General features: G+C 36.0%; 1 protein-coding gene across 9 annotated transcripts in view; it reads left to right on the top strand.

Moving 5' to 3' along the window:
* LOC118911834 (sodium channel protein type 1 subunit alpha) overlaps positions 1 to 15,213 on the top strand; it is a 126,702-nt gene that overhangs the window by 51,043 nt on the left and 60,446 nt on the right. For all 9 annotated transcript variants that reach the window (XM_057505463.1, XM_057505462.1, XM_057505469.1 and 6 more), the window contains one exon: positions 9,864 to 10,176. In XM_057505463.1, the coding sequence (XP_057361446.1) occupies positions 9,913 to 10,176 (264 nt within the window). In that variant the 5' untranslated portion in view covers positions 9,864 to 9,912. The remainder of the gene's footprint in view (positions 1 to 9,863; positions 10,177 to 15,213) is intronic.

The following is a 15,213-nucleotide window of genomic DNA, read 5'->3' on the forward strand; positions in this document are numbered from 1 at the left end:
ATTACTCATCCTATGTTCAAGAAATTTTTGCCTGTTTTCTTCTAAGAGTTTTATGGTTTCACATCTTATATTTAGGTTTTTAATCCATTTCAAGTTTACTTTTACATACAGTGTTTGACAGTAATCCTGTTTATTCTCTTGCAGGTAGCTGTCCAGTTTTCTCAACACTATTTATTGAAGAGGCTGTCTTTTCATGGTTCCTATGTCATATATTAATTGATCATCTATGCATTGGTTTATAACTGGGTGCTCTATTCTGTTCCATTGATCTGTGGGTCTGTTCTCATACCAGTACCATACTGTTTTGATTAGTGTAGCTTTATAGTACTGCTTGAAGTCAAGGAGAGTAATACCCCCAGCTGTGTTCTTCTTTTTCAAGATTACTCTACCTAGAAGGCAAACAGTGAATCTGTGGCAACTTACTACCCTGATAGACAGGGACTGCATTGGGGTATGGGTGGGGACTTGATGATATGGGTAAGTGTAGTAATCACATTGTTTTTTCATGTGAAACCTTCATAAGAGTGTATATCAATAATACTTTAATAAAATAAATAAATAAATAAAGATTACTCTGTCTATTCAGAGTCTTTTGTGGTTCCATATAAACTTTAGGATTATTTGCTGTTGTTCACTGAAAAATGCCATTGGTATTTTGGTAGGGATTGAATTGAATCTGTAAATTGCTTTGAGCAGGATGGCCATTTTGACAATATTAATTCTTCCTATACATGATCATAAGATAGCTTCCCATTTCTTTGTGTCTTCTTCAGTTTCTTTCATCAGTGTCCTGATTTTCAGAGCACAGGTCTTTCATCTCCTTGGTTAGGTTTATTCATAGGTATTTTTTTTTTTGATGCAATTTTAAATGGAATTGTTTTTCTGATTTCTCTTTCTGTTAGTTCATTGTTAGTATATAGGAATGCAACAGATTTCTGCATATTGATTGTCTGATATATGTTTATATATCATACATCTTTGCTGAATACAATTAGTTCTAATGGTTTTTTGGTGGAGTCTTTAGGGTTTTCTATGTATATGAAATATCAGCAAATAATGACAGTTTTGCTTCTGCCTTACCAATTTGGATGCCTGTTATCTCTTTTCTTGTCTGATTGCCATGGCTAGGACTTCCAATACTGTGTTGAATGAAAGTGGTGGGAGTGGACATCCTTGCCTTATTCTTGATCTTAGAGGAAAAGCTTTCAGCTTTTTGCCATTGAGTGTGATATTAACTGTGGGTTTGTCATATATAGCCTTTATTATGTAGAGGTATCTTTCCTCTACACCCCTTTTGTTCAGAGTTTTTATCGTGGATATATGTTGATTTTTTTCAAATGCTTTTTTAGTATCTATTGAAAAGATCATATGGTTTTTATCCTACTATTGTTAATGTGGTGCATGACATAGATTGATTTACAAATAGTGTACCATCCTTGCATCCCTGGAGAAAATCCCACTTGGTCATGATGGATGATCTTTTTGATGTATTTTGAATTTAGTTTGCTAGTATTTTGTTGAGGATTTTGACATCTATGTTCATCAGGAATATTGGTCTATAATTTTTTTGTTGTTGTTTTGTACCAAGTACTGGTAATTGGTCTGTTAGGATTATCAATTTCTTGCTGGGTTAGTCTTAGAAGGTTGTATATTTCTAGTAATTTGCCCATTTCTGCTAGGTTGTCCAATTTATTGGCATATAAAATTTTTCATAGAACACTCTAATAATTCTTTGTATTTCTGGGGTGTCGATTGTAATTCTCCTTTTTCATTTCTGATTTTGTTTATTTGTGTCCTCTTTCTTTTTTTTTCCTTGATAAGTCTGGCTAGAGATTTGTCCATTTTGTTTCTCTTCTCCAACAATCAGCTTTCGATTTCATTGTTTTTTTCCTATTGTTTTCTTATTCTCCGTTTTATTTACTTCGGGAGCAGCCTGTATTTGAGACATACCATTCTCAGGGCAGAGGGAAAAGAATAAGAGGCTTTGTGGAACCACAACAGTGCCCTGAAAACTTCTGCTTGAAGATTACGTTTGTTGTTTCCCAAAGGAAGTCACATGATCAGAGAGACAATGGGACAAGGAAGTACATCCCAGGAACCCCACCTGCAAGAAGGGCCTGCAAGTCACATGGCAGTTGGAGGAGATGTGTAATCCCCTTACAGGGAGCAAATGATTGTCACCTGTAGTTGAGTGCCACTGAGATGCCCATTTAACCTCTTAAGTCCATAGATCTGCTGCTCTTGCTCTGCTTAGTGTGCAGGAGTTTTTGGCAAGACTGAGATCCTCCCTTTCGAGGCTCTAACCTCCCAAAGGTCCCCTCTGAGATTCTGTCACCTGCCCAGGGCACTGCCGTCCACTCCCTTATCTAGAGACTCTCACTACTCACCCGTGTGACTTTCTCCCCTGTCCTTCCTGTTATGGGACTTCTAACATTGTATCTTCAATGCATTTCAGATTTTTACCAGAAGGGAGAAGAAAGCATAGACTTCATGCTTTTGTTTACTGCTCTACAAAATTCTTAAGATAATAAAGATTGCACAATTCAATTTGCTTGAAATGATAAAGGTGGAAAACTATAAGTGAGGCATATACAAATTTATATTTCAATATACTGTGCCACCACATAATGCCCTTCCTAATGGCTAAGGCTCTCAGTCCAAGTCTAGGACACATACATGTCAACACTTCATACTGTCAAGCATCTTTTTACTCAAGAGTGTGTTAAGTTACAAGATAGGTCCTTTCTGTATTGTTTTGTTTTGTTTTTAATATTGATGTACATAAAATGCACAAATCTTAGTGTACACAACATCGGTCTTGTACTGAGTAGTGGTTGAATGGTTTCTGGAGTTCAGAAAACAAATTGATGTTATAGTTAAAGGCATAGTATGGAAATAGTGACTGCCCATAAGACTGGACCCAGTGAATTATTTCACCAAATATCATTTAGCATAGGGCAAAGAAAACAGGATTAATGACAGGGGAATATCTATAGAGCTAAATCTGAGTAGAAAAGTTTTCCATGGGTAGGAGTACAAGCCCACAGGCTACAAGAGTTTATGTATGTTCACCTTGTGGGACTGATTTGGATCAGTCTGTGTATTTTTTTGCTGTTATTCATCAAATACTGCCTCAAACATATTGCCAATTTGGAATCATATTCAAAGTTAACTCCAACAAATGTGATTGGAGCATTAGGTCTTATCTTGTTTTTCTAAATATTTAATTCAATGATTATACAGTGAGGCAAAAGATGTCCAATAATTGTACAATCTGATTAATAAAAAAAGTGATGTATCATATATTTCTTGATTCCAAACATGCCTAGAATGCAGTATTTTATTTTAGTTCAACATATAATACTTTTTATCACACTCTGTGTCAATTTACATTAACATCTGAAATAAATATAGGCCATCTATTCAACAAAGTAACAAATGATGCAGTCAGTTTGAACAGTTTATTGATATGAGGTCAACAATGCAGCTAGTGGATTGAGTGAATTTTGTAGTTCATAGTTTATTATTAGGATGTCCTGAAAAATACTCTTGAAATAGATTGATATAGATGTTGATATATGTTAGATATGTGACCTTATTTTAAATATAATCGGAATATAGCATGAAAATTTAGAGGTGGATTACCAAGTAGTTTAAATAAAGTAAATGTTTTAAACACATGAATAAATATGTTGTTTAGTCCATCCCAGTTATAATACTAAAAATGAATATTATTAAAAGCCAAATGAAATAAAGATTTTGGTCACAAAGATACCAAACCACATTATTGCTAGAAAAGAAATTTACAGAACAGTATTTTCTACACTTGCGAATTTCTTTGTAAAAAAAATTCTTTCTTGAGTATTAAAGAGTTATGTGAGATCACAACTGTACAAATAACATTTTACCTACTTATGATTATTGGCAGTAACATTCTTTTGTAAAGTGGGTGGTAGAAACACCATAAAGTCAACTGAAACATTTCCACGTGGATCGCCATGCCAAGGTGGTTCATATCCCCAGAATAGTAATGGGATTGACTCTACAAGGAGCTGGCAGTCATTTTGGTTTATTTTATCCTCAGCATAAAAATCAAACCACTTTAAGACAGAATTGCATATATATGAATTTTCCCCACTTCATATTATATAGTATAAGGTTGTCAAGATATCTAAATGTTGCATAATTATAACTTGAGTGTTAGGAAAACAGGAGATTGAAGTGGGGCAGGGAAATTACATACATTTATCTGCTCAGCTGATAATTGGAAACAAGCAGGTTTGGAAAACATTAAAAAATTATAGAAGTAAAATATAAATTGACTGTGGAAATACATTGCTAATCATCAGGGAAATGCAAATTAAAACCACTATGAGCTATCACTTCACACCAGTTAGGATGGCCAACATCCAAAAGACAAGAAACAAATGCTGGCGAGGTTGTGGAGAAAGGGGAACCCTCCTACACTGCTGGTGGGATTGTGAATTGAATCAACCACTGGGGAAAGCAGTATGGAGGTTCCTCAAAAAACTAAAAAAAGAAATTCCATTTGACCCAGGAATTCCACTACTAGGAATTTACCTGAAGAAAACAAGATCCCTGATACAAAAAGACAGATGCACCTCTATGTTTATCGCAGCACTATTTACAATAGCCAAGACATAGAAGCAACCCAAGTGTCCATCAGTAGGTGAATGGATAAAGAAGATGGGGTACATATATACAATGGAATACTATTCAGCCATAAAAAGAAAAGAAATCCTGTCACTTGCCACAACATGGATGGAGCTAGAGGGTATTACGCTCAGTGAAATAAGCCAGGCGGAGAAAGACAAGTACCAAATGATTTCACTCATTTGTAGAGTATAACAATAAAGCAAAACTGAAGGAACAAAATAGCAGCCAATTCACAGACTCCAAGAAGGGACTAGCAGTGACCAAAGGGGAGGGGTGAAAGAGGGTGGGTGAGAGGGAGGGAGAAGGGGACTAAGGGGCATTATAATTAGCAGGCATAATATAGGTAGGCTGTCACAGGGAAGGCAGTATAGCACAGAGAAGACAAGTAATGACTCAATAGCATCTTACTAGGCTATAGACAGTGGCTGTCATGGGGGGAAGGGGGTGAGGACTTGTTATTACATGTGGATGTTGAAACCACAGTGTTGCTTATGTGAAACCATCATAAGATTATTTATCAATGATACCTTAATTTAAAAACAATAATAATAAATGATAAATTGTTGGACTCATCAGGTTTCAAACCTGTATAATTTAATTTAATTTTAATTTAATTATTTTTAATATTAGTTATCTTTTTTTGTGTGTGTATGTGTCTCCTGTTTTTCAGATTTTGAAGGTAGTCTCCATTTCTGCCAAAACACTTCATTTACTAGATTTGTTTTCAGTTTCTCTAAGGAATATAATTTCATTGCATTAATACTAGTTTAACATGGCTACTTATGGTAGATTTACATACATTTATTTAAGTATAAAATCATATAAGTACTTGAAAATTATTTCACAACTCTTAGAAACTGGCAGGCATGGTTTGGAAGTCCAGAAAGAAACATTCTGATTCCAGTTCTACTGTTAACAAGCTGTGTGACCCTGGACATGTCACATATTTATTTTGAAAGGAGGAAACAGATTCTAAACAAAGAGATGCCAATTTTACTTTAATTCAGTTTGTTTTCCATTAAATGAGATGATTGGATTAGATGATCTCCCAATTCTCTTTAAATGTTTGCTATTTCTTGATTTTATGATTTACGTATCTTTGATTTTCTTCAAATAAATCATTTACCTCTTAGAAGTTCAGAGGTGAGGCAAACTAACTCTTCTCTGCCTGAAAGCTGGTCTTGTAGACTCTCATGACTTAATGCCACATCAGCATGGAGATACGACTACATTAGGAGATATATACACTCTTGTCTGTAAAGAAAACCTTGAGCTACAACCTGAGAAAGCTTAAGCCTGTATGTTTAGTGCACTCCTCAATTGGTCAAATGATTTTTTTCCTTGTAAATCTTTTCCAGGGCCAGACAAGGCATAAAATAATAGTAATTAATCTAATAGATCATAGTGGTAACAGTAGACACTTGGAAGAGATGAGAATGGTCTCACGTTAACGGGGACAGTGCCAGGGCCGGGGGTGGAAGGGGGAAGTGCTTTAAAGCTTTAAAAGCAATGTAGAACTGAAGGACATTTTTGAACAAAAAAATTTCATGACCAGTTGCCTCGATTATGTTATTCCTCACAGGCACCCACAATGACATCATAAAGCAAAGTTGTAGGTGTTGGGAGTCTTTTAGGGGGAATATTAAATATAATGTAAGAATAATAAATAATATAAATATTATTTATTTCTCATACAGATTCAGCACAAAGAAAATTGAGATAGGGGACTAAGATAGATAAGTAATAAAAAATCACCTTTTACGTCATAGACATTTGTTTGGATGGTGTAGCTTTATGTGGAAGCCCAGAGAAGCCTGGTAATCAAACTCCAGATTTAAGCAGACCTACGCACCCAGGCCCAACTAGTCGTGGATGGAGGGAAGCTATTGATTTTATGTTACTTTGAACCCAGACACCTTAATTCTCTTCCCACTTACAAGCAACTTTTCAGATGTTTCTACTGAGTTTTCCAAGTGTATAATCATATAATATGCAAATAACTGTAATTTTACTTCCTTCATCCTTATTAAATAATGTAATGATTTCTCATATCTAATTGGGTTGGTCTGTACCTCCAGAAAATTGGAAAATATTAGCATTGATTTTTTTTCTTGACTTTAATGAAAATGCATCTAGGATTGCTTTATTAAGTTTGTTGCTGACTTCGGGGTTCAGGTAAGTAAAATATATATTTATATTTTTAACAGAACTATAAAGGTTACATTGTATATTGGTGGAGACAAATTAGCTGTTTGAGTAAATAATTAGCTGTGTTGAAATAATGGGAAAAAATGGACCTCTACCTCACTCCATATAAAAAAAATTTTGAAAAGATCAAAGATTTAAATTTGTAAAATTAAACCATAAAAATGCTTAAAATGCAAGAAGAAAGCATGATATAAATGCCCCTCCACCTGGATACTTTCCTAAGCATGACACAGTATACAGAAGCCAAAGAAAATTTATAGTTAGATCATCACATTAAAACTTTTGGCTTTAATTTTTTTAATCTGTAGCACAAAAACACCATCAAGTCAAAAGAACATATGTTTTTCTCAAAAGGCCCATATCCCCAAATTAAATGGTTCATATCATATTTAAAAAGATGCTGTAGATTAAAAAGAAAAGAAAAACATGGAACTGTTATTTAAATAGACAATCATAGAAAATAAATAAAAAATAGCTCATAAACATCTGAAAAAAAAATGTTTGGCTTTCCTCATGGTAAGACAAATGCAAATTATAATATTAATTTTTTCAAAAATGGGAAATACTGCAAATATAATAACACATTGTGTGGTGAGCATGTAGATGAACAGGCACTGTGCTACATTGCTGTTTGGACAATCAGTTAGTACAAAGTTCTTAGTAATTTTGCAAAAAACATCAAAATGAAAGATTTACTTTTTGCACAATGTAGTCCACCTTTAGGATTTAATTCCACAAATGTATCTGCTTATATGTGAGAGTGTGTACATAAAATATGTTAATTGCAACTTTATTTATAAAAGATTAGAAACAATCTGAATTGATTCAGTAAATTATAGTACATACAACCAATGGAAAATCATGTAGCTAATAAAGAATTGAACCTCTAAAAATTGATAAGGAATGAACTCTAATATATATTTTTAAGTGAAAAATGCAGGGTGCAGAATAGCTTGTGTAGTAAGATAGTGTGTGCAGTGTTTTTAAATAGAAAGTGTGTGAGTATAGGTACACTCATGCGGTTAGCATACACCTATTACATATCTGGAAAAATATATTAAGATAGGTTACCTCTGGGAATGGGAGTTGAATGATGGAGAAGAAGATGAAAGGGAGAATTTATACTATATTTTCTTTTAAATGTTTTGAATTTACATCATTTGTAAATATTTTCTATCAAAAATTAGTTAAAAATAAAAACCATACACAGAACTATGTCATAATACCTTCTCATGAGAAAATGCACCATACTTATTATTCCTAAACTTCTAGGAATAAAATAAATAATAGTTAGTTAATTGGTTAGTTATTTCCAAATGAATAAATGCCAGTATTTTTCTGATGCCTTAGGAGAGAAGTAGAATTTCAAGGCAAAAGGCAAGCATTCCTTTTCCACTGATTAAATGTACTGATTGGATGTTTATATTCTTCCAAGCCCTAAGCCGGTTACAGGTAGATTGTAAGAACCACTGAACATTTCATTATTCCACTTAATAGATGAGGGGTCCAAGTTTCAACTTGAACCTCTTCTTGTATTACCCTCCATGGTCATAAATCTCACAACAATCAAAACCTCCTTCAGTTAAATTTTAGGTCCCTATGGGAGTCCTCACAAATAGTTATGGCTGCAATTTTATTATTGCAGCCCATACAGACCAAGGCTGCAATCAGCTGTTTCACAGCTTGCTGACCTTAATGAGTTAATCCAGGGTCCAAATAAAACTCACAGCCCAGTGGTAGCTTAGGGTCTGGGAAGCTTGGGCTAAGTAATAACTGTGAAATTTGAGCTCATATTAAATATGCCTTAAAACAATACATTTGGGATTTGGCCTGTGGCATCAGATCAGGTCTGACTCCGCTCTGTGGAGTTGAGAGTTTTGCCTCAGGTCCTCACAATACGTTTAGCTCTGTAGGATGATACAGTCAGCAAGATATCATTATTGCTTTAGAGAAGAAAAGCACTTCAGTTCTTATTGAGCTCATGACACTCTTTCCTTTCTGATCATTTTTTTCCTGAGATAGGAGAATCCTGCACTCTTTTGCACCTGCACCTATTTTCTCCCATCTGTGGTCCAATCTAGTATGTTCTTTCCAGCCTAGTCTTCTCTTTCTTAGTTCTGTATAATTGCGTTTATCCAGCACTGGACTGTCTCCTTTCGTATGTGTTGAGTAAGCCAACCCCAGCATGGCTAATGATGTGAGCAGCTCACCGTTGCAGTTGTCTCCATCTCAGAACAGATGAAGACCCATTCAGGACACCGGTGGCGATCTGACTGCTCATTAAGGCTGGCCGCAGCGGACTATTCTGCCCAGCTTGGCCAGGAGCCACTTGTCAAGACTGGAGGGTTGGCCTTTATATCCTCTCAGAGACAACTCCCCTTCCACTACATCCTGTCGATGAGCTAACCATCGTCTCCATGGGAATACATCCTCATCTTCTGGGTGCCTCAGGGAGTGAACAATCCCTTAGGGGCATGGTGGTATTCAGCCTAATGTACTGTAGGGCTGTACTTGAACTAATATCTTAAGTCATGGCACAGTTCCTGAATTGGCCAAGCACAGGAATTAATAAACATGGGACACTTAACAAAACCTGAGATAGAAAATATATCTGTTAAGTCAAACTCATTGAAGCAGAAGTTAGAATGGTGGGTGCCAGGGGGCATTGGGGGTGGGGGTGGGAATGGAGCGTTGCTCCTCAATGGGTATAAAGTTTCATTTCCACAAGACGAATAAGCTCTGGAGATGTGTACAACATCATATAGCTAGCAGTATTATGCTGCACACTTAAAAATTTGCTAAAAGGGTAAATCCTATGTTAAATGTTATTACAAAAAAATATTGCATATTTAGTGATTACATTTCAACTCAAGTGGAAACAAACATTTTAACCCTCTAGTTCTGATTTCATGCCAAGAGTTTCTAGATATTAAGATCTTCTCTTAATCTTAAAATTGTGCATTCTTTTTTTTTTTTAGGACTTTCATATGCAGAGTAAATGGTAATTAAAATGTGCAGGATGACAAGATGGAGCAAACAGTGCTTGTACCCCCAGGACCTGACAGCTTCAACTTCTTCACCAGAGAATCTCTTGCAGCTATTGAAAGACGCATTGCAGAAGAAAAGGCTAAGAACCCCAAACCAGACAAGAAGGATGATGATGAAAATGGCCCAAAGCCAAATAGTGACTTGGAAGCGGGGAAGAACCTTCCTTTTATTTACGGAGACATCCCTCCGGGGATGGTGTCAGAGCCGCTGGAGGACCTGGACCCGTACTACAGCAATAAAAAAGTGAGTGTTCTTTTTTAATCAGACATATTTTCCTGTTAATTACCCCATGCATGCCCTGGACTGTTATAGCACCAGAACATGCTTCATTAGCACAAAGTCTTAACTATCCTGTTAAGAAGGAAAACACATTCACTTGTGTTTTACATGTATGCATGAGAAATAAATGGATTCTATCATAATAGATAGAGCTGTCTTAAATATACCATGACAGATACTCAAAAACAAATGCAAGTCGTAGGCAGCTAATATAATAAATTAGGAAATTCTCCCCATAGATTGCATTTTCTGTACAATTTTATTTTCTGCACTTGAAAATCCTGAAATTTTTATGTTATAAAGACTTCAAAAATATTAGTATTATTTTCTCATAGAATAAACTTTGATGCCACATGGTTTTCAATTTCTATATCATGTTACATATAATAAATCAATTTCTTGATGAAACTTTTTTCTGCTAGGAAAAGAACATTCCTATACTAACTACAATTTTAAAAATTACTCAATCTTTTGGTGGGAATATATTGATATTGGTAAGAGTTAACCAACATATAGTACTCCAAAGGACCTATAAATGGTATTTGAATGCCTGAATTTCCTGTATCCACACTTGAAATGAACACTTTCTATGAAGCCCCCAATCTTTAAGACTATGATTTTTCCAAACCAAGAAGAAAAGCATTGAAAAAGATAAAATCGAAAAAGATTATTATGTTGATTTTAGATTAAATTTATGAGTAGTTGATTTGCAACATTTTTTTTAGCTTTTCCACCTGATAACAATATATTTGGGAACTCTCCAGGCATAAATATTATAATTAAACAAACAAAATGTTTTAGCTGGACATGGGCCATAAAATACCCCCCAAATTTTTAAGGGCTTTCTTGATTGCTGGCACCATTTTGTATCAAGTTTGTCATTGTGAAGTGCCTAAGTTTGCAATTTTGATATGTAGACTTGAGACAGTTTTGTAAATCACTTCATGTTGGCTACTAAAGTTTCCAAGGTAAAAACCTCACTATGTTCTGATTTTTTTTTACTTTAACTTTTCAGGATAGAGCCTGTTTAATTGTAACTTACTTTCCCTTTTTAAAAACTGTTTTGTCCATTTTATTGTAAAGGAAGTGGTAAGGAAACATTTCCCATAGAGTTATCTTTTATTTAATTTTGCTTTTTAACATTGTTAAGTCTTAGTAGGAAAGAGTTTATCCATTTCCTAACTCCCAGTTAAATTATGAGAAAAGTTGTACTTTATAAGTGAATCAGGCCTTTGGAAATGAATTTAATATGATAACTGAAAAGCTAGAGCTCAAATTAAACAGACTATCAGGGATTTATTGGTACAAGGAAAGTAAGAATGGGAATAACCCAATCATTCAAGCATTTTAACTTACTTAAAATTGCTTCATTATTGAAGGAATGACTCTGATATGTTCTGGACAGAAGTTCATTCACACCGTAGAGTATGTGACTTAACTTTATAGCCCCTGGGCCTGGCCAGTCAGCTCAGAGCTGCTCTTTACCGTGAGCTAGTCGGCTTTGTCCTCAGTGGGCTGCCTGCTACTCCCAGAAACCCAGCCCGCCTCTCTGAGTGAGATCCCATCTAAAATTATTAAAGCCACCCAGAATCGACCCCTGCATCAAACAGGACTGAAACCCCACCTCAGAAACTGTGTCCTTCTTTGTGAAACAATAAATGAGTACTTGGAGAAAAAATGAAGTAATGCATGTTACCAAGGGCAGCAGTTTTTCATATGGAAATGAGATGATCTCATCAATCTTGTTCTTTAAATTAAAGAGTTTTCAGATTGATAAAGTTGTCAAACAAAACAGCCTATGACTGATTTATAGTTAGTGATGTACAACCAAGGATATACAGGCAGATGAAAAAAGTTATGCAAACCTTTGAAATAGTTAAGAATGGTCTTAAAACTGAGAGTGAAAGCCCATCTCTGAAGGATGCCCAGTGAGCCATATCCTTGTGCTGAAATAACCCTTATAAACTTTGTTAGATTCACGCGCACACTTGCCTTTAACATCTGCCCTTATCGTCAAATGCACATTGTGTGAGGAAGGAAAAACAGTTTGATGTTTTGGAACAAATCACAGAGTGCAAGTAGAACAACCTGCTAAGAGAAATATTGTTATCAGGAATGAGTTTTCCCCAAGGTAAGCTGCCTCCATTGCTTTCACATTGAGCTGACATCAAGCAAGTCTTCAAATGTAAGTTATTCAAACAGCAATGAAAAAAATGAAACTTTCTGCAGGACTGAAATGCTTAAAAAGTAACACGGCATGCTTAGAACCAAGATGAAGCTATGTGTTTGAAATTTCCTTCCTTTGCATTATCATGTTTTAACACTTTCTAGAGTTGCCTGTACACTGTTTTCTAGTCTTGAATTTTCTTTCAGAATTGGATTATTTGAGTATTGAGGAATACTTTTAAATTCTGAATTCGTTTGCTTGGATTAAAGTTGGAATGTTTAGAAAAATAATGACCTTTTAAGAATAATATTTCTTTTGATATTTGATGACCAATTTTATTTTAGTGATGTGGGTATCTGAGATTGGCAGGGTGATCTTCATTAAAATAATGCAGTGCACACACGTAGCCCTTCCAGCTCAGGTAAAGGGTCTAGTGGAAGAAATGTCACTAGGGAAAACGCTTCTTAGGGTGAGATTTCCCACTGTTAGTGCTGTTGGGGATGTGGATTTTTATTGCCTGAGTGAGTTGGAATATGCAGACATCAGTTAGGCCAGTGACCTCCTGAAGGTTTAACTGAAGTACAATAATGAGTATGTCATTTCTATCTATAGACAAATTCTCTAGTTTCTATAATACATAGAATAAACAAAGCAATCCTTCTCGAAAAGTGGTGGCAGAACCTATTTTTTATGTTACATTTTAGATTATACCCACCACATTGAAGCACTCTATGATCTACAATGTCAGTGAGCTTATGGAAATGTCACTGCTGATGGTGTATTTCCAGATGGCATATGCCCATATATTTTTATCTTCTTTGCCCCAGTTCAAACTGTGCAAGTTATATAATGTTCAAAAATTCTGCTAAAATTGTTGAAGTACTTTGATCCTTGGTCAGTGGTACTGTAGCAGTAATTGAAGGAATACTAGCAACCACATCATGAACATTACTGGTGCTTGGAAGCATTTCCAGACCCTCACATGACTTAAGCCTTCAGAAGTCCAAGGTCAAGGAACAAAATAGCAGTGCTCTGAGAGTGCAGTCACCTAGTTTCGTGTACCATGCGGCACTGGTTCAGCGGTCTTGACAGCTGATTCGGGTTGGGTTTCTTTTTGTTTGTTTATTTACTTTAGTTGTGTGGTAAGGCACATTTTAGCTTGTGAACACACCTTTTTTTCCTTACGGGATTTTTTTTCACAGTTTCCTTTCATAGCTTGGGTTGATTTTGCACCATTTGGCTATACATTGGAATTTTTCACCCACTCTTTATTACAGAAAACTTCTCCCTTTTCATGTTCTTAAAAATTATGGATGACTCATTAGTACCAAGGAAGAAAATATCCTTTTGACAGTGTACTGAAAATAGAATGAGGTATTTTAGATCTGTACTGAAAATGGGTGTTTGTTAATTATGGAATGAAGAAATGCATCCATTTAAAAATGTATTCTTCCTTTGATTGTCTCATGGGCCATTGAAAAACAACTTATTCTCCCTTTTTATTAGCTGTTCTAAAAAAGATAAATACTCTCTCTTTATCGGGGCTGCATGAAGAGTCATACATGAAGTTGTGATTTCAAATCCTTGCCTAGCCTGTCGTTGCTACAGGAGTTTTAATTGTCATTTTGGGTGGAGAGATTTGTTCATTTTTGTTTTTAATTGGGATTAGGGAGTTTTTCTTACAAAAGTAATTTTATGTAAAATCAGAAAATAAGTCCTTTTCCGTTTTGGACTCTATTTTCACCTCTGCTGGCTGCATTTGCAGGCTGACCCTTCCCACAGGATGGCCAAAGCAGCCACCAGTAGCATTGAACTAACATCCTCCAGCCTAGCAACTCCAAGAAAAAGAGCTCCCTTTTACTTTTTCTTCAAAAGCTCTTGTAAAAGACCTGGAATTGGTTCTAATGAGTTCACACAGCCTCCTGTGCACCAACCTCTGTAGCCATGGGTATGTGATGGTCTCACTGGTCAGTGAGACTGTGACCCGTCCACCTGTATTGCCAGAGGGGGTGGTTCAGCGCCACTGAAGCCACACGGCCAGACAGTGGGACAAAGGGTTTCTCTAAAAGGAAGAGATTGAGACTGTTGAAGAAGGTGTGCTAGGCAGACGAAAATAATAGCTCTGTGCTCCCCGTACCCAGTGTCAGGATATTTACAGTGCTCACTTAATCCACACGTCATTCCAAGATAACTCTTGTCTTGATTTTAAAATAATCAAAATGAGGTGAAGTAATATGTCTAAGATCACAAAATAACAGACTAGTCTGAAAACCAGGTCTTGTTAATTTCTGCAGCCCATCACCAGGCTACTGTGGGTTAGCAGCCGTCACACTAAGGTTACCGGTGGAAAAGCGATGTCAGTGACAGACCTGAACTAAGCCTGCCCCGCTACTCAGGCTGCTTTGCAAGCTGTGCCCTCGTCTCCTAGGCTGGCAGTATTTCCCAAACCCCTTGTGGCTTCACCACTTCTGTTGTATCAGGGGCATCCCTACCTTTGTAAAAAAAAAAAAAAGTCTTTGAGATTCAGGGGGCTTGGATCAGCTTCTAAAATAATTAGAGAATTACATTTCCCACCAAATTCTAATAAGGTGATAAGCGCCTTTTTTTTTTTAGACAGAGTCAGGAAACTTAAATTGTGTGCCTCTGTAAAGAAATAGCACTTAAATTAGAATCTGAAGGGTAGAAAGGCAGGGAGAGAGGAGACTTCCAGGGAAAGGGAAGACATGTAATGTAGCGGGACTGACATAGGTAAGAAGAGAGTAGGATGTGGCTGGGAGGTGGTCCTGCGGCTGGGTAAGGGCACCTTTTAGTGTATCTTAGAGAACTTGAAGTCT

This window comes from Manis pentadactyla, chromosome 8, assembly GCF_030020395.1.
Source record: "Manis pentadactyla isolate mManPen7 chromosome 8, mManPen7.hap1, whole genome shotgun sequence".
Taxonomy (NCBI): Eukaryota; Metazoa; Chordata; class Mammalia; order Pholidota; family Manidae; genus Manis; species Manis pentadactyla.